The sequence below is a fragment of the Eubalaena glacialis genome, chromosome 4 (genome assembly GCF_028564815.1).
Source record: "Eubalaena glacialis isolate mEubGla1 chromosome 4, mEubGla1.1.hap2.+ XY, whole genome shotgun sequence".
In the NCBI taxonomy this organism is placed as follows: domain Eukaryota; kingdom Metazoa; phylum Chordata; class Mammalia; order Artiodactyla; family Balaenidae; genus Eubalaena; species Eubalaena glacialis.
Window position 1 is genome coordinate 30238118 of NC_083719.1, and position 22827 is coordinate 30260944.

Consider the following 22827-nt stretch of genomic DNA (forward strand, 5'->3'; position numbering starts at 1 on the left):
ATTTGATCATTACAACAACACTGTGAGGTAGAACCAGCACAGTTATCCCTGTTTCACAGCTGTGGAATATGAGCAAGGGGATGTTAGGTGATTTGTCCATGATCCCCTAACATGAACCCATAGAGGGTAAAGGGATTATTGTGAATATTTGAATTTATAGTCATTTTATTAGGGTTTCAGAAAAAAGCAGAAGCGCATGTATCTCTTTACTCCATCTTCAACCTCTTTCCTATTATGGTTTGTTGTGTATTTGAGTGTGTGTGTGTGTTTGTGCTGAGGAAGTAGTAGAGGTTTGTCACAGATTAGATAGATGATAAGTAAATAGATAGAAGATAAATAGATAGATAGATAGATAGACAGACAGACAGGGTAGATAGATACTTTGTATAACGCTTTTCTCTGAATTCGGGGTAATGTATATCATTATAGAAAATCCGAGCAAAAAGTACAAAAGAAGAAAACAAAAATTACCTTTAATCCCTGTTGTGCCTTTTCTTTTTAAGTTTAAAACCAACTATGAGAAGAGAAGCTTTAAAGTGCCCATCCAGTCCAATGAAACACTTGTGGGTGCCGTGATAAATAATGTGTCAGAGGCCATGGAGACTCTGACGAGGATCACAGAGGAGTTAGTCCCAGTGCCAGGGTCTGTGAATGGGGTCAATGCCCTGGGACTAGTTGTCTTCTCCATGTGCTTCGGATTTGTGATTGGAAACATGAAGGAGCAGGGCCAGGCCCTGAGAGAGTTCTTTGATTCTCTTAACGAAGCCATCATGAGATTGGTAGCGGTGATAATGTGGTATGTATTTCCATTTGCTATGTATGCTATCTAGAAGATGCTTATTGCCATCAACTTGTGTTCTGTACTGAGGAAGATGCCACCAGGCAGGATGGCCAATTGCAATGATCTCATTCGGGTAAGCACAAGAAAATCAGTAACTTTCTGGGCTGGTAGTGGCCTTGAACATATCTGCAAGCCTGTCTGCATAAGTTTGCTTCCTTGTTTTTGAAAGGTGTCAACTCCCTTACTCCAGCACTGATGGGATCCCACTCCTCATTCCTCCATTTGATAACTAATTAGTTATTCATTCAATACATATTTATTGATTGGCTCCTATATACCAAGCATTTAATGCCAGGTACTATGGGTATAGCAATGAAGAAAATAGACAAGCATGTCCTGGATCTTACATTCTCTTTTTTTTAAAATCTTTTCCATTACAGTTTATGACAAGATATTGAATATAGTTCCCTGTGCTATACAGTAGGACCTTGTGTGGATCTTACATTCTTAAACAAACAAACAAATCATCCATGTGCTTTAGTCACAAGTGCTGTGGAAAAAAAATAAAATAAAATAAAATATGAGGTTTTCTTTCACGTAATATGATGTGATGTGATAAAAAGTGAATGGGGCAGAGGCTTAAAATTTGCCTTGGATGGGACAGAAAGGCCTCTGAGGAGGTGGGTGATCAGCAGAAGCTAGCCATACAAAGTACTGAGAGAAGAGCATTCCCAGGAGAGGGAAAAACCCCTAGACCATCAGAAAAACCGAGCTCTCCTCTCCTCCATTTCAGTCCTAAGAAAGAAGTGTAAATGGCCATTCTGCATCAAGCCTGAAGGACTCATGGGAAGTATTATAGAAGGCCAAGCCACAATTTATAACACAACTTCCTTCAAAGAAAGTTGAGAGCAGGAGACAAAGGAAAAGACTAAATCCACAGAGGAACACTGACCTTGGAAAGTAAATTCTCCCCAGCAGGGAGAGAACCCTGTGATTGGTTTAAGCCTCCTGTGAGGGTTGCTTTCCCTTTTTCCTTTGTTTTAAATCCAGACTCCCTCTTGGCACCTGAGGCAGGAAGACATCCATTTCTAAGAAAAGCCCTCACCATCATGATTAAAAATATCCTTTGTCTTTATTGCCCCCAAAGCCCAGAGAAATCCATTTTTCAGGAGTTTGTTCAAGATGGATATGAACTTGGGGGCACAAAGATGATCAGAATGTCATCTCCCCAAGAGTCCCCATTGAAATGCTGGGGGCCCTCCTTGGAAATCTTGGCAGAGCTGAAAGTGGACATTTATCTTCATATTATTAAAATGCCTCCACCTTTCACCTCTTTTATGAAAGAAGCCTATTCAAGGCTGCTGAATGAACCTCACATGTAGCTTTTCTAGCTGTACGTTTGCCTGTACATTCAACATTGAGTTATTACATTTCTGAAAACAGGTACTCTTATAATTTCCTGGACTGTGTTTTTAAAGGACTTTTAAAAGAACCATTGTATTTTTCAATATGAAATAAGTCCTCCACAGTTCCCAGCAGACCCTTCTCCTGAAGGGTGATCGGCTTCTCTGTTTTGGGTAATGTGAGTTGGGTTGTAGTTTACAGCACACATTGGACAAAGAGAGTGGGGCCTTGATTCAATGTGTACAAGACATTTCATGTCTCCGTTGTTCACTCTTTCGAGTCTACAGGCGAAAGATCACAAATGGCAGTAGCAGCCTGTGGGTAATAACTGCTTAACTAGAACACCCATAACCTGATTGTGGTAGTACAAACATGCATGTTATTAACTTTGATAGCTCTAAATTTATTTTATGATTGCCTTCTACTTATGGCAAATGGTGCTAGTTTTTCATTTGCATTGTAACATACAATTTCCTCTTAGAGTACATTTATTTAAATAAAAAAAGATTAATACTAAGTAATATTGTAAGTAGTGTGTAATATGGGAAAAACTAATAAAAGTTGTCCTTGATTAAGAGCGCTGTCTGCAAATCTAAAACACTGAAATGCCATCGTGTGCATCTTGCTTTAGCTTGGGAGTCAGGCTCCGACGTGGGAAATGCTCCCAGAAGTCTGGATATTGGTTCACTGGATTCTGACTGTTCAGAGTACTTAGCAGGGGAGCAGGAGACAGCAGGATGGGATGTGGGGGGGGGGGGTGGATGGCATCTGAGGACCCCCAAAGTGACCCAGGTGTGGTGAAATGACAGTTATTTAGGAAAAAGAGAGGCGAGTAACAAAACCTCTGAACCTGCCTTTTTTTCCTGGTTTAGGAGAAAAAAAGAATTGTGACCTAGAGAAATTCTGAGTGAGAGAAAAGCCTAATTATGCACTAGTTATATTTAAATTTATATTTTAAAAAAGAAAAGAAAGACGTTCACAGTTTCTGCAAGTCCTCATAGTATTCTGCGCAGAAAAGTTTGGAAGTCAACTCTGACTTTTTCTTATCACTTGGTAATTTCTGTGGAATAGCTTGTTGGAAATCAGACTTCCAACTGTGCGTGTGTTGCTTCTACATAGGTACGCCCCTCTGGGCATCCTCTTCCTGATTGCAGGGAAAATTGTTGAGATGGAAGACATGGGAGTCATTGGTGGGCAGCTTGCCATGTACACAGTGACAGTCATCGTGGGCTTACTCATCCATGCCGTCATTGTCCTGCCCCTCCTCTACTTCTTGGTAACGCGGAAAAACCCCTGGGTTTTCATCGGCGGGTTGCTGCAAGCGCTCATCACGGCTCTGGGAACCTCCTCCAGGTACGCATATATTCGTGGCTTATTTCTATCAGAAAATGTATCTCAAACTTTACTTTGAACCAGAACCTTCAGATTGAGGGGCGGGGGTGTGTTTTTCCAGGTTTTAAATGTCCAGACATAGGAATTGGCTTTTTGACTCCAATGCTAGTCAGACCTAGTTGGGATTCAAAGACTAGCTGGCTATATACCCTTTCAGGGGACAAAATGGAAATCAGCTATCCTTTCCTGCCCGTTCTCATCTTCCTCGTCCAGTTGCCATTTGCCTAAGGGAGAGATGGCCGAGCGTTGGCACAGGCTCTTGTTGGGGGATGGGGAGTAATCACAAGTGATGCCTCACAGAGGAACCCAGAAGCAGGAGAGCTGCCAAATGACCCAGTGAGGGGACCCACTGTCCCTAGCCCTGCTCCGCTATTTATACTAGTGCTGACTTAGTTCCCTTTCACTTAGGATGTGGGGAAGGAAGGAACTCTCTGTCCAAAATACCAAAACGGACAGACAGTCTGAGCTGTGAGGATGGTCAGCTGACATGTCCTGTTTTACTGTGCTCAGCTCTGCCACCCTACCCATCACCTTCAAGTGCCTGGAAGAGAACAATGGCGTGGACAAACGTGTCACCAGATTCGTGCTCCCAGTAGGGGCCACCATTAACATGGATGGGACCGCCCTCTATGAGGCTTTGGCTGCCATTTTCATTGCTCAAGTTAACAACTTCGACCTGAACTTTGGACAGATTATTACAATCAGGTACAAGGAACATTCTATACAACCTTTTCTTAAGAACGACTTTAAATGATGAGCGGTGATCAGGGCTTGAGTGAAGAAACTGGGAGAGGGGACTCCTTTTTGATATTGAGAGATTTTTATTTTTTTTAAACTACAGATGTGCATATTTATAAATAATGAATTTCTAATAATACAGAAATGTATAAAGTAAAAAGTGAAACTTGTCTGCCACCATGACTCCTCATCTTTCTATAGGTGACCAGGGTTACTGTTTGGTGTACAAAGACCTTTTCCAATGCACAGACATACACACATTTTTTTTTTTTTTAATTAATGGAATCATACCATACATACTGCTTGCCACTTGATTGATTTACTCATCCGTATACCATCTATAAACATATCCAGCTCTTTCTTTTTAAAATCTGTAGAATACATAGTATGGATATTTCTCTTTTTAAAAAATGTTAAACTTCAATAAAAGGCATTGAAATTTTAGCTTTTATTATTCATTAGCTTTTATTGAAAAAATTAGAAAATAAAAATACATTTGAAAAACTGGATTAACATTTTCTCCTGGGTTAATTTTTAGGCAGTATATATGACAGAGCACACTGACAAATAGGCTGAGAATTTTCCTTTTGTGGACTATTTTTTAACTATTATTTGAGCTGTCTAGTGATAGGTAATTTTCCCTCTCCTACCTTCCGCTAATCTCTTAGTTTCCTTCTCCAGAGGCAACCACTGTTGCTTGCTAGTTTCTTTTGTATCCTTCTGGAGACAGTTCAGGCATATCCATGTGCACATGTGAATATCGTCCCTTCTTTTTGCTTAATGAAAGTCATCGTGCACAACAGACCAATGAGTATAATGGAGACAAAATCTCACAATCCAGATCCGACCCTGCTCTTTAGTGTGTGTGTGTGTGTGTGTGTGTGTGTGTTAATTATTATTAACAATTTAATTTGGAAATCAAAATAAATCAGTCTTTTCACAACATTTTTATTATAAATTGTCTTACATTGTCTTACACATAGGAAAGTTGAAAGAATATTACAACACACATCTTCTACCTAGAACCAACAATTGTTAACATTTTGCCATTTTTGCTTCTTTCCCACCTCCCCCCCGCCTTCATGACACTTCATTGTACATAGTTCAGCATGCATCACCTAAGAATAAGGATAGTTTTCTACATAACCACAATAGTAAGATTCTTAAAAAAATTTCTGGAATATTCAGCCTATATTCAAATTTCCCCAGTTGTTTCAAAATATCTTGTATAGCTTTTTCCCCAGACTAGGATCAAATCCAGGTTTATGGCTTGTATTTGGTTTTTATGTCACTTTAGTCTTTTTAAATCTCTATCAGTTCCCTCACATTTGTGTGTGTATGTCTATCTATGTTTATTTAGAAATAATTTATGTCAGACTCTGTATACATATTTTGTACTATCGGGAAATGATAATAGTTGTGGGATGCATTGGTATAAAAAAAGATGGGGCTGATCATGACCAGAGGTGACGGACCTAGAGGTTCTGGGAGCCCCAGGCCCAGTCTAGCTAAACTGGGGCTGGGAGCTCAATATCTCAGTTCACTATAACCTATTCTTGGGCATACCTTGGCATACTGGTTGAAAAGCCCTGCGTTTTGAAAAAGTTTCAGTTGCGTGTGTCAGAGTTAAAAATCATAATAACAATTACAGTGCCTTCAACAAGATAGAACTGTACTTCTCTCTCATGCGGAGCAGCTCCACCCCACAAAGCCCTCCAGGCTGGTAGGTGTTCTACAGTGTAAGGGACCAAAACTTGTGGTTCCATCATCCCCGGGGTATCACTCTCATCCAGGTGGTCCAGGATGGCTCAACATCACCTCCAAATTTTAGCCAGTGGGAGGAGGAGGAATGGCACAACCTGCAATTTGCTTGATCACTTTCACCTATGTCTTTTTTTTTTAATTAATTAATTTATTTATTTATTTTTTTTTTATTTTTGGCTGTGTTGGGTCTTCGTTACTGCGCGTGGGTTTTCTCTAGTTGCGGTGAGCAGGGGCTACTCTTTGTTGCAGTGTGCAGGCTTCTCATTGTCGTGGCTTCTCTTGTTGCAGAGCATAGGCTCTAGGCGTACAGGCTTCAGTAGTTGTAGCACGTGGGCTCAGTAGTTGTGGCTTGCGGGCTCTAGAGCACAGGCTCAGTAGTAGTGGCACAGGGGCTTAGTTGCTCCGCGGCATGTGGGATCTTCCCGGGCCAGGGCTCGAACCTGTGTCCCTTGCATTGGCAGGCATATTCTTAACCACTGCACCACCAGGGAAGCCCCTCACCTACGTCTTATTGGCCAGAACTTAGTTTAAGCTCCAAGGGAGGCTGGGAAATATAGTTTCATTGTGGGCGGCCATACACCAGCTAAACATTCTAGTACTATACAGGGGGAACAATGCGGGGGAACCACGAAGAGTCTCTTCCACAGACTTATTACTTTATGAATACCACTTTATAACTAGGTAATACTTTATTATTCAAAAAACATTTTCACATTCTCACATAAGCCTATCAAATAGATATTTAACAAACTGAGTCCCAGACAGGTTATGTGCCCTACAAATGAGGTTCACACCGCCTCCATAAAAAATATTGCTCCATAAAAAAATATTACAGAACCTTGTTCATAAATCATTTTGTTTTTGAATTAATAAATTTGATTTTTTTTCTGACCCCAGTAACCATACAAGTTCAGTATCTTTACAATCCTCTGCTTGGATAGGGGAATTATTAGAAACAAATTGTTATTGTAACTGTACAGTATTTTAGACCTTACAAATACTTTCAGGTACGTGAAAAAGTATATAGGCACAAGTTTCCTCATTTAGAAACAGCTGTAAGAACAGAACCAACTTCCTAAGGGTTGTTGTGAGAAACAAATGAGGTAAGCCATGCTTAACAAATCAGGAGGCACGTAATAGGCATTTGATAAATATTAGTTAATATGATTATTAGCTCAATGGGTTTTACACAATCTCACTTACAGTTTTCTAAAGCACATCCTCTTATGTTAACTTGGCAAGTCAGACATCGCCCCTGTGCATGTTTTACAGGGTCTGCTCTCTATCTGGGGAGATTTAAACAAATGTTTTCTGTTTGGGGACTTCCTCTAACAGTATCACAGCCACGGCTGCCAGTATCGGGGCAGCTGGGATTCCTCAGGCGGGCCTGGTCACCATGGTCATCGTGCTGACATCTGTGGGCCTGCCCACCGACGACATCACGCTCATCATCGCAGTGGACTGGTTCCTGTGAGTACGCTCGGACTGCACTCGGCTTGCTGTCGTGGGGCTCTCCTCTGTCATCCTAGGGCACCAGGCAGCCTGGCACCCCTGCCAAAGGGCTCCATGAAGAGGGGAGACTTGGCCTGTAATTAAATTGTCCTCCCTGCCTGATCCCTGCTGTTATCTGGCCACCAAGCCCCAGGCGCCATGCACACTCTCCCTTATCAGCCTGCGGGGCACATCTGGCTGCTACGCTTCTCACTCTATAAAACCATTCGGGGATTGGGAAACCCGTTGTCTACAAAGCCAACATAAATCAGCAAAGCCATTTCTGAATTGCACAACACATCCCCATGGCGGCTGGGACCGAACAGTGGGCCTCCCAGGCTGGCTCAGGCTTTCTTCTTGTGCTTCCCATTCCAATGGCGTAATACAGTGCAGATGTTCCCATCTGACCCCAACAGTGAGTGGGGCAGCTGTGCAGACAGTGGGAAGAGAGCTGGCGTCATTAAGTGGAATTGAGTTTTGGCTCTGGGGAAAGTTTCAAGAAAATCACCCTCAGACCCTAATATCTAGGGCCCACCCCTCTGCCCTTTTCCCCTCACCCTTCCAGCTAACATTGTCTGCCTCTTTTCTTTTCCTTCCATTTACAATTGCTCCCCAGGATGCCCAAGGTGACAGCCTAGAAGGACACAGTAGGTGTTGGAGTCTACATAGACTCCATGAGGTAGATCTAATGACCACAAAAAGTTCAGTGTTCTCAAGGCACAGTAAGTGGGGGGAAGATAATTAATTGAGAGCATGAGTTCCACAGTCACTTGTGTCTGGGTTTGTGTCCTGCCCCTGTGTGACACTGGCCAGGTTACGCAGCCACCCTAGTTTCCTTCTCTGCAGAATGAAGACAATAATGTCGTCTACCTCCCGGTGGTGCTGTGAGGATTAAATGCATTGATACATGGAAAGCATTCAGCTCACTGTCTGGCCCACAGTCACTACTTGACTCATGTGAAGACTTTTATAGTATAAAGCTGTGGTTCTCAAAGTTTTTAGTCTCACAACCCCTTTACACTTAAAAATTGACGACCCCCAAAGCTTTTATCTGTGTGGGTCATATCTATCAATATTTATCATGTTAGAAAAACTTAGGCATTTTTTAAATGTTAAATTCATTTAAAGGTTACAATAATCCATTCATTACATGTTCACATATATAACATTTTTATGGAAAAATATCATTTTCCAAACCAAAAATTTAGGGAAAAGAATGATACCATTTTACATTTTTGCAAATCTCCTTAGTGTCTAGCTTAATACAAGACTAACTGCTTCTGCATTCAATCTGTTGTGTTATCTTTGGTGCTGTGTTGTTTGTTTGAAAAACTCCACTAGACAGACATTCATGAGAAAATGAGAGGGAAAAGGGCAAATAACATCTTAGCATTATTATGAAAATTGTTTTTGCCTCAGGGACCCCCAGGGGTCTCTAGATCACACTTCTGAGACCTTCTGGTAAAAGGAAAGTGAGTGGTAGGAAAGAGAACCAAAGAAAAATTTATTTAAAATTTATTTAAAAGGAGAAAGGGGAGGGTCATTCCTACTGTTGGTACTCTAATTAGTAACTGAAAATTAATACTAATATATATCCTTAGTTATAAGTTATTAATTAATAATAATATATTAATTAAGTTATTAATTATAAGGATAATAATATAATTATTATTAATAATAATATAAGTTATTAATATAAGTTATTAATTATAAGGATAATAATATAATTATTAATGATAATATAATTATTAATATAAGTTATTAATTATAAGGATATATATTAGTAACTACGATTTTGAATGTTATGTGTCTATTATGGAATGATGCAATGGGTGGCTACACCAAGCAGAATTTTAAGAGATGCCCCCAGTGACTTAGCCAGCTGGTTCAAAATATGAGCTGAAATCCCATGATGTTCACAGGAGCCTTGCTTTTCCTTCCACCCCTCCCTTCCCCAGGGACCGTCTTCGTACCACCACCAACGTGCTGGGAGACTCCCTGGGAGCTGGCATTGTTGAACACTTGTCACGACATGAACTGAAGAACCGGGATGTCGAAATGGGTAACTCAGTGATTGAAGAGAATGAAATGAAGAAACCATATCAGCTGATTGCCCAGGAAAGCGAAATTGAGAAATCCATTGATAGTGAGACCAAGATGTAGACTAACACAAAGAAATGCTTCCTTGAGCACCAGGTGTTTGAAAACCATTATACAATGTTTCCATCTCATTTCAACTCATTCTCTCCAGTCAGCCCCTTACCTCCCTTTTCCTCCCTGCCTGATAGGATTGGGAAATATTCATCCAAAAACAAGGGGGGATTTTGCAGTGGCCAAAATGTATAGTTTTCATCCCATGTTTGAAATTTTTAAGTCATTTCATGTTAGTCTTATCTAATAAGGTACTGAGATCAAAAATAGTCTTGATCAGATCTTACAAGTTTATGTGGCACGCAATCCTGTAAATGTGATAGTTCTTACAAATTAAAGAGTCAAAACAAATACTAGGCTAAAAACATGGTTTTAAATCAACTTTCAGAATTTAAAAATCCTTCAGAATACAATTCAGTTTTAGTATCAAAACAAAACAACCTGATCAGCAATGGGTTATCAGTTGGACATTACAAGGGTTTTTTTTCCCCTTTCTCTTATGATTTGTGTCCTTATTTTATTAGTAGCAGGACAATATGAATACACACCCAGCACAGCTGTGAGGAGGCACAGAAAGTGAAAATGCCATGTGGCCATGGGCAAGTTACGTCTCATCTCTAGGCCTCAGTGTTCCCATCTGCAAAATGAGCGAGTTCCTTAGATGCCTTTATGGTCGATTCTCACCCAAACATCCTGTGGCACCATAAAAGAGCCTGCCCTCCATTTCCCCAAAGAACATCCTGTAGCAAGTATCATTCCATGGAGCATGGGACTTTCAGAATAGACATTGATTGGGAATGAACATTTCTAAGTGGAGGCAGGATGGCTGTGTGGTTTACCAGGTCCTGTGTCCAAAATGTCAGTTACACAAGTCACCTGGCTGGAGGCCATTCCAGGAGTGGAATTGTTCACGAAACTCTGCTTAGTTCTTCCCAACAGGGGAAGTATTCCCTTCTTTCCTACTCTTCACAAACTAAAGGGACTACTCTGGGAAGGATATCTCCCACCACTCCTCAACTGACCATAGACTTTTAGAAAATAAAATGTAAGACTAGCAACTAGCAAGGGTGCTCACGGTCTTACTATGGAACACTAAAGATGGCCAGGAAAGAACGGAGCATGGTTGACATTATAAAGAGAGGATTTGAAAACACCAAGATTATAAGTCATCTTTAAGGAAGGTTTTTTTTAAAAGGAGAGGTTCTTTTTTTTTTTTTAACCTGAAACACTTTTTCTTTTCAGTTCAAAAATCATTCCTTAAGGAAGTCTGCAGATCAAAATATAAGGTCACTTCTTATATGTTTTAAAGAAGTCAAATGAATGAGCTCTCTCTCCACTAGAGGTCCATGAACCGGGTGGGTGGTCTCTTACTTGAAAAGGTTTTTGACTATCATCAAAAGTTCTTAGAATGAGAAAAACAAGATATTTCTTTGTGTTGGAACTCCATTCACCAAATCATTTAAAACCTTCAGCTGAAGTGGGGTTTGGTTTGGTTTTGTTTGCGTCCCTGAGAGAAACCGTAGAAGATGAATCAGTATGAAGTCATGTCAGTGTGGTTCCAAGAAAAAAAAAAACAAAAAAACACTAGGGGTATTAGTTTCAGGCAAGGCAGCTACCAAGTTTAATGGAGATTAATTTTTTTACCCTCTAAGGAATATCCAGTCAAAGATGTGAAGTGGGAGCTGTCAGACAATACCAGCTGTGTTTGAGTTTCTGACTGAAAATGGTGAGGAATGGACTTAATTATGCTAACAGATTGAAAATCTAGACATACATCCTCTGATATACAATTAGAGATATTTTTATATAGATCGTGAGCATTACGTACATGTGTACAAAATTTAACATTAGGCTGTGGTGGAGTAACCATTTAATGTCAAGGCTCTATTTGGGAAATACACTACAAAAGTTAATGTACATGGCTGTCATGACACCAGTAGAGTAAAAATTAATCATGTCAAATTAACTCTGTTACACAATGTGATCTTTTTTATACTAACCATCTTTTATGGAAAGCAGGTCCTCTGGGATGATCCTCTTGCCAGCCCATCACAGGCTCTGCATATTACATGCACCCAGTGTGGACTGAGAAGCATTACCTTGTAGATGTATTTTCAATAAAGAAAAAAATTAGTTTTACATTATACTTTTGCATGTTGTTATTATTCTTCTCCCTGAAGGAAAATAAAATTTTCATTCATGGAAGTATTGCAATGAGTTCAGGACAATGCTGGGAAGGATGCCACGCAGATTTTTTTTTTTTTAGATTTTACTAGGTAAAATCTTGGAAGGTCCAACTGGGGAAGCCAACCACAGGAAAATAAATAAGGACACACTCTCCCTGCCCAACTCCTAGAACTGGAAACAGGAGGAGGTGAGGGAAGCACTTTGCTGTAACAGCATGCATTTACTTGTTCACCTCAGATTCAGATTTCTCCAATAAATTGAATCATTTCCATGTTGGGATTAATTAGAAAAGTGTAATGCCACCATTGGTTCTTCCAAAAAAATTAATTTCCTGTCTGACCTTCAAATTAGGTAGGTAGATTTATCTATGTGATTACTGCTGTCATTTGTGAAAAGAGCTGAATAAGGTCTCAAGGGATATTTCAGAAACAGCCAATGTGCTAGTGAACCGTTCTATTCATAAAGCACGAGTTACGACAACTGCTTTTTTTTTCTGTCATGCTTTTTAACAGAGGGCTGGGAGGCAATATCATGGAATGCCCAGACCGAAGTTGTGTCTAGAGACATTTTAATCTGACCCTCTGCTAGCAGGTGGCAGCCATCTAGAGGAGGGGCTCTTAAGTATGGTCCACAAACCCCTAGATCATCCATGTGAAGACTTAAGTGAGTTCTAATAGCCCTTGAAAGTGTGGGGAGAGTTTTGTGCATTTGCCTTTTTCTGGGGGAGAAATCCTTAATTTCCATCAATTTCTCTAAAGGATCTTTTGACCAAAACATTTACAAATCACTGTTTGATTAATCTAACTTTTTACAAGGCATCTATGGTATTGGAATGGCTGATTGGGGAAATGCTCACAGCCTGAGGGCATCAAACCAGCTCTCGCCACCCTGAGGGAATCCCGATCTATGGGACTTTCTGGATACAGAAGCAATCAGGGAGATGCCACCAAAACATGAGTCCACCCCTAGGAAGTGCTTCTTCCTGCAATCACCAGTTTCCTTCCAGTCGCAGCCTAAGCTGCATTTTGCCTCCACCCTCCCTCTGCCCACAGTCACGCCTGCGAAGCTGGTCATCAGCCTGTGGAAGATCTGGAGATGCCATTAGGGCGGAGGGACGTGGCAGCCCTGTCAGGGTGTGACTAAGGTGATGGGGAAGCCAGCAGAGATCCCTCTGTGTGGTAGGTCACAGATCTGTTCACAAATGGAACTTTAGAAAATTTTCAGATTAACGTTTTTTTTTTTTTAACGTTTCTGATGAGTAAATAACGCTAACAATTTTTTTAAAATCCTACACTGTGAGAAGTTGGGGGTCTGTGTGCTTCCCATATTTATCCCTTCAGCAGCATTGTCTCACCCCAAGCAGGATTCCCTTTCCCGGTAAAATCCTTTTTTTTTTTTTTTTTTTTTTTTTTGGTAAGCCTTTATTCATATACAGAGTGTTGAAAATAGAGGTTTTGGTGCCGCTAATTACGTGCGTCTGAAGGAAGGGTTCATTTCCCGATGGAAGGGGCGGGGGGAGGGGGAGGGGAGCACACGCCCTCCTTCCGGGTGGCCCGCCGGGCACTTGACCTGAGGCTGCTGTCAGTCATCCGGCCTCCGCGGCGGCGCGCTGCCCCTTCTCCCGCTCGGGTGGTCCCACAACTGGGGCAACAATGACCAGCTCTGTGTGGCCTGTTCCGGGGGCCAGAGCAGTTGGGAGGTGTCATGCCATGCCGAAAGCAGGCTCCGAATGAATAAGCCATCAGAAAAAGCAGGGAAGGAAGAGCGGAGGAAGCCGATGAGCCGAGTTCTAAGAGGGAAAGTGAGAGACGAGAAATCTCTGGGGTAAATGAGGAAGGGTCTGGGCGAGCGATACCCACAACAGCCACCGGGGGGAGCCCGGAACTCTCCGCAGGAAGGAACTGAACTTCCTCTTAGAGAACTCGCTTGGATGATGAGCTCAGTATGAAATTCCAAGGTCGGCCGTGCAGAGGGAGTAATCAGTATGTGAAAGCCATCAAAGGGTTTCAAATTCTTCCCCGCCCCATTTCTCCTTTCCCTCTGGTCATCCTGCTTCTCCAATCCTCTCTCCCAGGAGCCCCTTCCTTTCTGGGTATTCTCTGTTTCCTCTCCCCTGTGCCCTGCCTCTCTCCCCTCCCACCTCCTTTTTTGATGCCATCCTGCTCTAGATTATTATCTTCCCATCCTATCACTTATGTTTCCTAAGCACAGAACAGGTTCTCAGTAAGTGGCTCGGTAACATATTTTTAGCTGGTCTTCCCTCATCATGCCCACAAAACTGGTGTCTCAGCCTTCAATCTGGAAACAGTCTCATTTTACCGAACGTACACGTAAAGTAGGATTGTTAGATAAAATACAAGACACCAGTTAAATATGAATAGTAACAAATAATGTTTTAGTGTATGTTCCAAAATACTGTATTTTTTTGGTTAATTTGGCAACCCTACGTACAAGCAAAATGAAAAATTCAAGACAATTTATGTTTGCTTCGATGAAGAGAATATTATAGGTGAAAGAGTTTGTGTGATTATTAAAAATAATCATCCTAATTTTTAATTCCTCTTTGCAGACAAAAACATGCTTTAAAAGGCAGTCCAGATCTGGGACTCTTCTTACTATTTATTTGTTTTGGGGATGTTATCACTCATTATGTGCTTGTAAATCTTGTTGCTGCATTTAAAACGCCTGATCAATCACCTTTAAGACTTCACAGAACGATCTTAAATAGATTAAACAATGTTTCAGTTATCCATGCTTGAAATATTTTAAGACTCACATCTGTTTTTCTTTTCTTCTCTTTTTTTTCCCCTTCCCTTCTCTCACTCCTTCCTCCTGTTCTCCCCTGCCCACCCCCCAACTCCAAACATAAAATATTTTCTGTAATCCGTTACAGGGCTGAACAATTTGGCATTCACATATTGTTTTCCAATGTGAACATATTTTTTTCATTTGGGGTGCTCTTTCTAGAAACGCACCCATATTCTTTTCATATTGTGCTACTCAAAGACCATCATTTTCCAGTCATTGTAAAGTTCGGAAGGAGGCATTTTTCAAAGTCTTTTGAGGGAACTCTAGCCTCCGTGAATGGGCATCATTCCCACAAAAGCCCCTTCTTTCAGCTGAGGCTGAAGGATATAAAAAAGCGGGGCCCAATCGGTACTGCAGAAGGAGCACAAAATATGCCCCTTAAAATCATAAATTCTTTCCCAATAATCACATACGTGCAGCCAGGTTAAAGACAACAGTGTGTCTCACAGAAGACGGGTGTCAGATGACAACTTTTGGATTTCCTTTCCAAGTCTGTAGGTCCAGGGGATCATTAAAGAAAAAAAAAAAAAAAGCTTGAAGGCAGCCAGCCGGGAACTTGCAGACATAGCAGGAGAAAATAAAGACCATCCAAGGGTCATCTCAGCCCCAAAAGGAAATGATGATCGGTCTGCCCTGGGGAGAACTTAGCATTCAAAAGTTCTGTCAGCAACACAAGTCTGAAAACTGTCACCAAATTCCATGGCCTTGGCATTACAGGGCCTCAGTGAGGTATTGTTTCATGTAAGCTGATGATGAGCCATTAACCAAAGAAGCAGAATGTCTACACGTGTGTTAGAAAACTAACACAGCTAGACTAAAAGTACCTTCATGCTTCCTGAAACTTAAAGGCCTTCAGCTTCAGAGTGGTGGTTGAATCCAAACCTATTAACCCTAAATTCTTGAGCAGTTTCATCAAGGTCCCTGGACTGTCTTGGTTAACTCTGGAACATAATCTATTGGATTCGTGGTGATGGTAGTTACCTGGATGAGAAAATGTGAGTTCAAGTGCCTGACTTGCTTTTAACCGACTGTGGTACCTTGACCTAATCCTTCAGTCTCCCTGTATGTCCTCATCTGTACATGTGAAGTTTGGCTGAAACCCGAAGTCTCCAAACCAGTTTTCATATCAGGTTTCCATATATTGGAGGAGGTTGAATGGGGCTCTGTGGTCAACTAAGCTTGGCACGTGATGGATCAGACTTCAACTCCCTCATCATCAACAGGTATAATAAGACCATGAGGTGTAATGAGAATTAAATAAATGATAATATAAAATTCTCAGCACAGCTCCTGGCACTTAGGAAGATTCTTAAGATGTTTAGAACAAAACCGTCTCAATGAAAAAAGAAGAGGCCTAGGGATGATGCTGGAGGAGGGGAGAGTGGTTCCCAGCTCCATCTGGGCCCACCAGAGCAGGAAGGAACTCACCGAGGAGGCCACAGACCAACCTCTCCTCCAAGGGAGGCTTTGCGGGGTCAATCACCCCTAGAAACGGGCATCCTGAGAAACTGCCAGGCCGGAGGGGCCCAGGCCACTGCGCGCGCCCGGGGTACAGGCAACCCCTGCCAGTCTCCTCCCGGCCTTTGTCAGGCCTGGCTCTCCAGCGTTGCATGATGGTTTTGTCAAGGGCACAATTCGACACTCTGAGGGGACCACCCAGCTTTCTCCCGGTCTCCCAGAGAACAAAACCACCACTCTGTGTGCCAATGACCTCCCCTTCTGCCAGGCCTCCTCCTGCTGTCTCCTCCCTGCCAAGGGGAAATGGAGAGGCAGTCAGGCCCACACTCTGTGGGAACCCAGGCGCTGGTGTGCTAATGAGCTGTCCCCAGCTCCAAGCCAAACTCTCTGTACCTGGGATGCTGCTGCCACCCTGTGGCAAATGTCTTTCTCTAGGCTCCGGATGGCCACTCCAGACAATGCGGAAACACCAGGCATTTACTGCAAACTCATTTCTGATGGACTCAAGCAAAGGTTAGAGACAGAAAATAGCTCAGAAGTCTGAAAGAAAAAGGAACTTGAAGTATTGTACGTCTACAGCAGTGATTCTCAAAGTGTGGTCCCCGGACCAGCGCTATCAGTATCCCCTGGGAACTTATTAGAAATGCAAATTCTCAGATCCAACCCTTGACCTATAGAATCAGAAACTCAGAGGGTAGAGCCCAGCAGTCTGTTTTAACAAGTCCTCCGGGTGGTTGTGAAGTACACCAGAGTCTGAGAACCACTGGTCTAGAGTCTAAAAAGAAATGGACTTTGGAGTTGACAGACTAGGGTCCTAATCTTGACCTTGCCTATTAGCTGTGTGACTTTGGGCCATTTACTTAACCTCGCCATGCCTCTATTGACTCATCTCTATCACAATAATAATCATTCTTATTTTCTAGGATTTTGTTGAGGATTAGATCAGAAACGAAGGTAAATTCACTGGCATATGTATATGCTTGATTAATGGTGCTTATTTGAGATGTTATCATAATGGAGTCATAAACTTGTTTACACTACCACTAGGATAAGCAGAGTAGATCATCTATTTATTGCACAGATATTTATAAAGTGCCTACTATGTGCCAGGCACAGTAATGGGCAATTTAGGTATAGCAATGTACAGACTATTCTAGTAAATACTTTCTAATAAATGTGTAGTTATAAGGGCACCATGGACTGAATAGTGTCCCCTCCAAAATTCATATGTTGAAGCCCTAACCTCCAATGTAATTATATTTGGAGATAGGGCTTTTAGGAGGTAATTAAGGCTAAATAAGGTCATAAGGATAGGGACCTAATCTGACAGGACTGGTGGCCTTCTCTCTGCACATACACACACACACACACACACCCCCCCCAAGGAAAGGCCATGTGAGCACACAGAAAGAAGGCTGCCTTCTTCAAGCCAGGAGAAGAGCCCTCACCAGAACCCTACCATGCTGACACCCTGATCTTGGACTTCCAGTCTCTAGGCTATGAAAAAATAAAATATCTGCTGTTTAAGCCCCCCAGTCTGTGGTATTTTGTTATGTGGTGTTTTGTTAAAATGTAGGCTCAAATTGTAAGCATTGTCATGAGGAATAATAAAGCCTGGTAAGAGCCTGGAGAGGGGTTGGAGCACTATTTAAATAGGCTGGTCAGGGAAGTCTTCCTGACGAGGCTCTATGTGAGGAGATACCTAAATGGAATGAAAGATCAAGCCTGTGTCTTCAAAGGGAAGAAAGAACCAGTGCAACCCCCCCAGCCCATCTCCCATGCCACACCACCCCTCACCAGGTGCAGTTATGAGCTGTGTGGGAGCAAGAGCCAGGAGGCCAAGGTGGTTGGAAAAAGACAAAGGGGTCAGAGAGGGGTCAAAGGAGTGCTGGCCTGGTGGGGTCTTGCCGACCATGTGGAGGATTGTGGATTTTAGTCTAGGTGTGAGGGGATGCCACTGGGGGTAGAGAGGCAGGGGATCCTCTATTTTATCTCTAACTTCTCTGTTCATCCTCCAGGTTGGCAATCCCAGTCTTTGCCCATCTAAATAGTCTCCTTTGGGTAACTCAGCAACTTAGTGTGAGTCCCTAGACTTTCTGCTCCCTCCCCTCTTCTCCACATTCTTTTTTTCTTTTTTTATATTTAATTATTTATTTATTTTGGCCGTGCTGGGTCTTCGTTGCAGCACGCGGGCTTTTTGTTGTGGCATGCGGGATCTTTAGTGGCAGCATGTGGACTTCTTAGTTGCAACATGCGCACTCTTAGTTGCAGCATGCGGACTCAGTTGCAACATGTGGCCTTCTCAGTTGCAGCATGTGGGATCTTTTAGTTGTGGCATGTGAACTCTTAGTTGCAGCATGCATGCAGGATCTAGTTCCCCAACCAGTGATTGAACCCGGGCCCCCTGCATTGGGAGCACAGAGTCTTACCCATTGGACCACCAGGAAAGTCCCCTTCTCCACATTCTTCATCCAGCCCTGGAACTCACTCGCACCGAGCCAGGGTCCCTGTTTAGACCTGCTGGCTCTCAGCCTGATAGCCACACTGTACAGGAAATGAGAGAGGTCTCAGCTGAGCAAACCTTACCCTCTGCTGGCACAGGGCAGCCCAGCACAGTAAAGGGGGGGAGTCGGAGGTCTCTGCCCATGGGGTTCTCCTCAGCCTATGTAACGCCTGCCTCTTGAAGAAAATAGTTCTCTCCTGGCCTCCCTTCTTTTTCCAGCCACCCCCATGACTGGAAGGGATGGGGTTCTGCCACCCACCACTCTTCCTGCATGTCTCGCAACAAAAACCCTATGGGCTGGTTCACCAGGACTGGGTTTTGATAAGCTAAGGAAGGACATGAGGGAATTGAGAAAATCTCCTCTCTTCACAATACCTGCTCTCAAGTCTATTGCCTTGAAATAAGATCTTGTTTTGAGAATCAGACCTGAATACTATTGATTTCTTTCTGCTGTAATTATCCTAATTTCTTGAGGCAGATGAGTGCCCTTGGCTGGGCTCGGCAGAAAGTATATTCAGAAAAGCAAAAGAGAAAAATCATGCCAACTTTTCCCGCCAAAATATTATGTAATTATTATAATACTAGTCATTATTATAGAAAGATGAGGCCTAGTGGCAGGGAAATTTCACTGAGGTTCTTTCATTCAAGGGATTTTTCCAGTGCAGGGTCACGCCTAAACCAAGCCCAGCCATTTTTCTCAGGTAAGAGCCCTCTTGAAGTGGAAAGGAAGCTTGAAGTAAAAATAATGGACATGCTTTCCCAATCCACTCCCCAAAAGTCCAAGGAAAGCCTTGACATAGGAAAGAGGTCAGCATTTTCTATTCATTTCCTGCCCTAATGGGAATCAGAGACCAGAATGTCTATAACACTCTCGGGGGCCCTTGTTGGACAAAATCAAGAACCCTCTCTAAGCAGAATGGAAAAAACTCCCTCACCCACATGTCTCAAACTCTCAAACTCCAAGCAGATGCTTCCCTGTTCCCGCCTTGTCCCAGCTATGCGCTTCTGAGACAGGTGTCACCCCAGAGTTGTTAAGCCTAGCCTGGGCCTTGCAGTCAGGAGCTCCTAGTTCAAATCAGACACCTCCACTGACTCACTTGTATCCTGGGACACTAATGTCACTTCTCTAAACCTAACGTTTCCTCCTCTGGTGAAGTATCATTGGGCTCATGGGGTTTTCTGGGGATTTAATTAAGCAATGCTTAGCTCATGCCCAGCACATACACGTGCCAGGGCTGAAATACAGCTGAAAATCAGTGGCCGGTCCAGCCACACCAGATATTTGCTGCTGTGTCCTTTCTGATTGGTCAGCATCCATGCTTCAGCAATTGTAATGTATGTTCACTATCACCTCCAGCTATTGTTATCATTAATGTTATTATTCTTCTTGTTTTCACACTGTGTGTCCCTGGTGGTTTTATCTGGAGAGAGAGAGAGATCTTACCACAGGATGGCAGCAGATAATCTTCAAAGTCCTTCCCAGCTCGAAAGTTTCATGAGTCTATGAAAATGATCTATAGCTGGAATTGACTAAGGCCAAAGAGGACTGAATTGTAACACAAGCCAGTTGCCGGAGCACAAGGGGCATCCTTCTCTGCTCCTTCCCCTCCAGGCGGGAATCTTCAGGCATTGTTTAGAGAGTCTGGGGCTGTTCTGAGGTTCAGAGGACTTGTCCACCTCCCTGCTTCCCCTCTCTTTACCCCTCTATTCTCCCTTGATTGTATGTAATCACTCTCTCTTTCTCATTCTCTCTCTCCCTGGCCCTCAGACCAAGGACTCAGCTTGCTAGTTTTTCACTTCTATTCCCCCTAAGGCATTATCTCTTGCATCACCACTCCCCTGGCTCTGTGCTCTGAAGCATGCCCCACTAACCGGGTCCAAGATCCTGGAACTCTCAGTTCCAACCTGGACACCGCAATACAGGCTCCTGCTTGTCTGCAGGGAATCAGACCTCGGAGTCCTGGGTCTATCAGCCCATCAACCATCAACACATATTTTACTTATTTATTTGTTTTTATTGAAGCATAGTTGATGTACAATATTATATGTTACAGGTGTATAATATAGTGATTCACAATTTTTACAGGTTATACCACATTTATATTTCTTATAAAATCGTGGCTATATTCCCCATGTTGTACAATATAACCTTGTAGCTTATTTTATGCATAATAGTTTGTACCTCTTAATCCCCTACCCCTATCTTGCCCCTTCCCCCTTACCTCTCCCCACTGGTAACCACTAGTTTGTTCTCTACATCTGTGAGTCTCCTTCTTTTTTGTTACATTCACTAGTTTGTTGTATTCTTTAGATTCCACATATAAGTGATATCATACAGTATATGTCTTTCTCTGACTTATTTCCCTTAGCATAATGGCAAAATTTCATTCTTTTTATGGATGAGTAGTATTCCGTGCGTGCGTGTGTGTGTGTATATATATATATATGTATGTGTATATATATACATATATATATATACATATATGTATATATATATATGTATATATATACCACGTCTTCTTTATCCATTCATCTGCTGATGGACACTTAAGTTGCTTCCATATCTTGGCTACTGTAAATAATGCTGCTACGAACATTGGGGTGCATGTGTCTTTTTGAACTAGTATTTTTGTTTTTTCAGATATATGCCCAGGAGTGGAATTGTTGGGTCATATGGTAGTTCTATTTTAAGTTTTTTGAGAAACCTCCATACTGTTTTCCACAGCGCTGCACCAATTTACATTCCCACCAGCAGTGTAAGAGATCAACACATATTTATTATGAGCCCCAACTCTGGCATTAGAGGGGTGAGTTTGAATACTCATTCTGCTGTTTGCTAACTGTGTGACCTTGGAGAAGCTTTACACCCTCTCTGAGCCTCAGTCCCCTCACCTGTAAAATGGAGATATAACAACATCTACCTTGCTGTGGTAGCTGTGAGGGTAGGTGATTTTGCACAAGAAGAGCAGGTAATCACAAAACAAGAGGCTTTATTGTCATAAAACAGGTTCAAAGAATTTATAATCCAATGGAGAGGAGAGATATAAATACATCACGAGAAAACACTGCCAACGGTGCTATGGATTCTTACACCAGGGGTTCAGAAGAGCTGAAGTGCTAGGAAATCAGTCTCTTCCTCAGGTGACATAACTTGGAGGCTTTCGCAGACTGAAAAAATCTATACAGGCAGTTTCATTATGAAACAAATCATAGTGCACTTGTGATCAGTATTTATTACCTTGAAAATTAAAAAGTCTTCCTAGCTCCCCCTCAGCATGTCACAGGGCTCCTTGGCTAGAATTCTCCGGATAGAAAGTCTGACCCACAGTCCCATGCTCAGTCATAAATCTGCATTAATATCAGCAATATTTTGAGCACCTACTGTTTACCAGCCAAGCACAGATCCTAGCAGGGAAAAATCATTAAATGAGTAATAATATTTGTGTGATAAGTTCTAGGAGAGGGTCAAACAGGGGAATTCCAGGGAAACATCACTGTAAACAGAGCATGTCGTCCTCTCCCCAAAACTTTAAGAGGCATTATTCCAGCTCTCTAACTGAGCGCGATTATGCCTGAACTATAGGCACAGGATTATTCTATTCTTTTTTTTTTTAATTTTTTTTTTTTTTTTTTTTTTTTTGGCTGCACCACGTTGCTTGCAGGATCTCAGTTCTCGGACCAGGGATTGAACCCAGGCCACAGCAGTGAAAGCACCGAGTCCTAACCATTAGGCCACCAGGGACTCCCGGATTATTCTATTCTTAAGGATTTCCAGGAACTGGTTTTAGGATCTAACCTCCCTTCCACTTTAGAATGCCCTGATTTATTTAAATTGTAATTTCTCTAACCACATATAATATAAAACCCTTCAAGTACAGAAGGGCAAGGCATATGTTGAAAACCTGTTATATATCAGGCACCTCACAACAGTCCTGTGAGGAGGCATTATTATATCCATTTTACATACAAGAAAGTAGAGGTTCAGGGAATAAGTAACTTACTCAAGGCAAGGTTGCAATTTGAGTCCAGATCCATACCCAAAGCATGGGTTTCCCCCCTAGACTACTCTAACCCTGGAATTTAATTCTGACAAAGCACTGCAAACCCAGGACCTCATCTAAAACATACTATGGCATAATCTCCTAGGTCA

General features: G+C 42.2%; 1 protein-coding gene across 4 annotated transcripts in view; it reads left to right on the top strand.

Annotated features, from left to right (window-relative positions):
- Positions 1 to 9963, top strand: part of SLC1A3 (solute carrier family 1 member 3) — a 71393-nt gene extending 61430 nt beyond the window's left edge. For 2 of the 4 annotated variants that reach the window (XM_061187716.1, XM_061187717.1), the window contains 5 exons: positions 504 to 796; positions 3305 to 3538; positions 4088 to 4282; positions 7415 to 7549; positions 9529 to 9963. In XM_061187716.1, the coding sequence (XP_061043699.1) occupies positions 504 to 796; positions 3305 to 3538; positions 4088 to 4282; positions 7415 to 7549; positions 9529 to 9733 (1062 nt within the window). In that variant the 3' untranslated portion in view covers positions 9734 to 9963. The remainder of the gene's footprint in view (positions 1 to 503; positions 797 to 3304; positions 3539 to 4087; positions 4283 to 7414; positions 7550 to 9528) is intronic. The other 2 variants (XM_061187718.1, XM_061187721.1) reach the window with 2 other exon arrangements.
- Positions 9964 to 22827: the final 12864 nt, after the last annotated feature.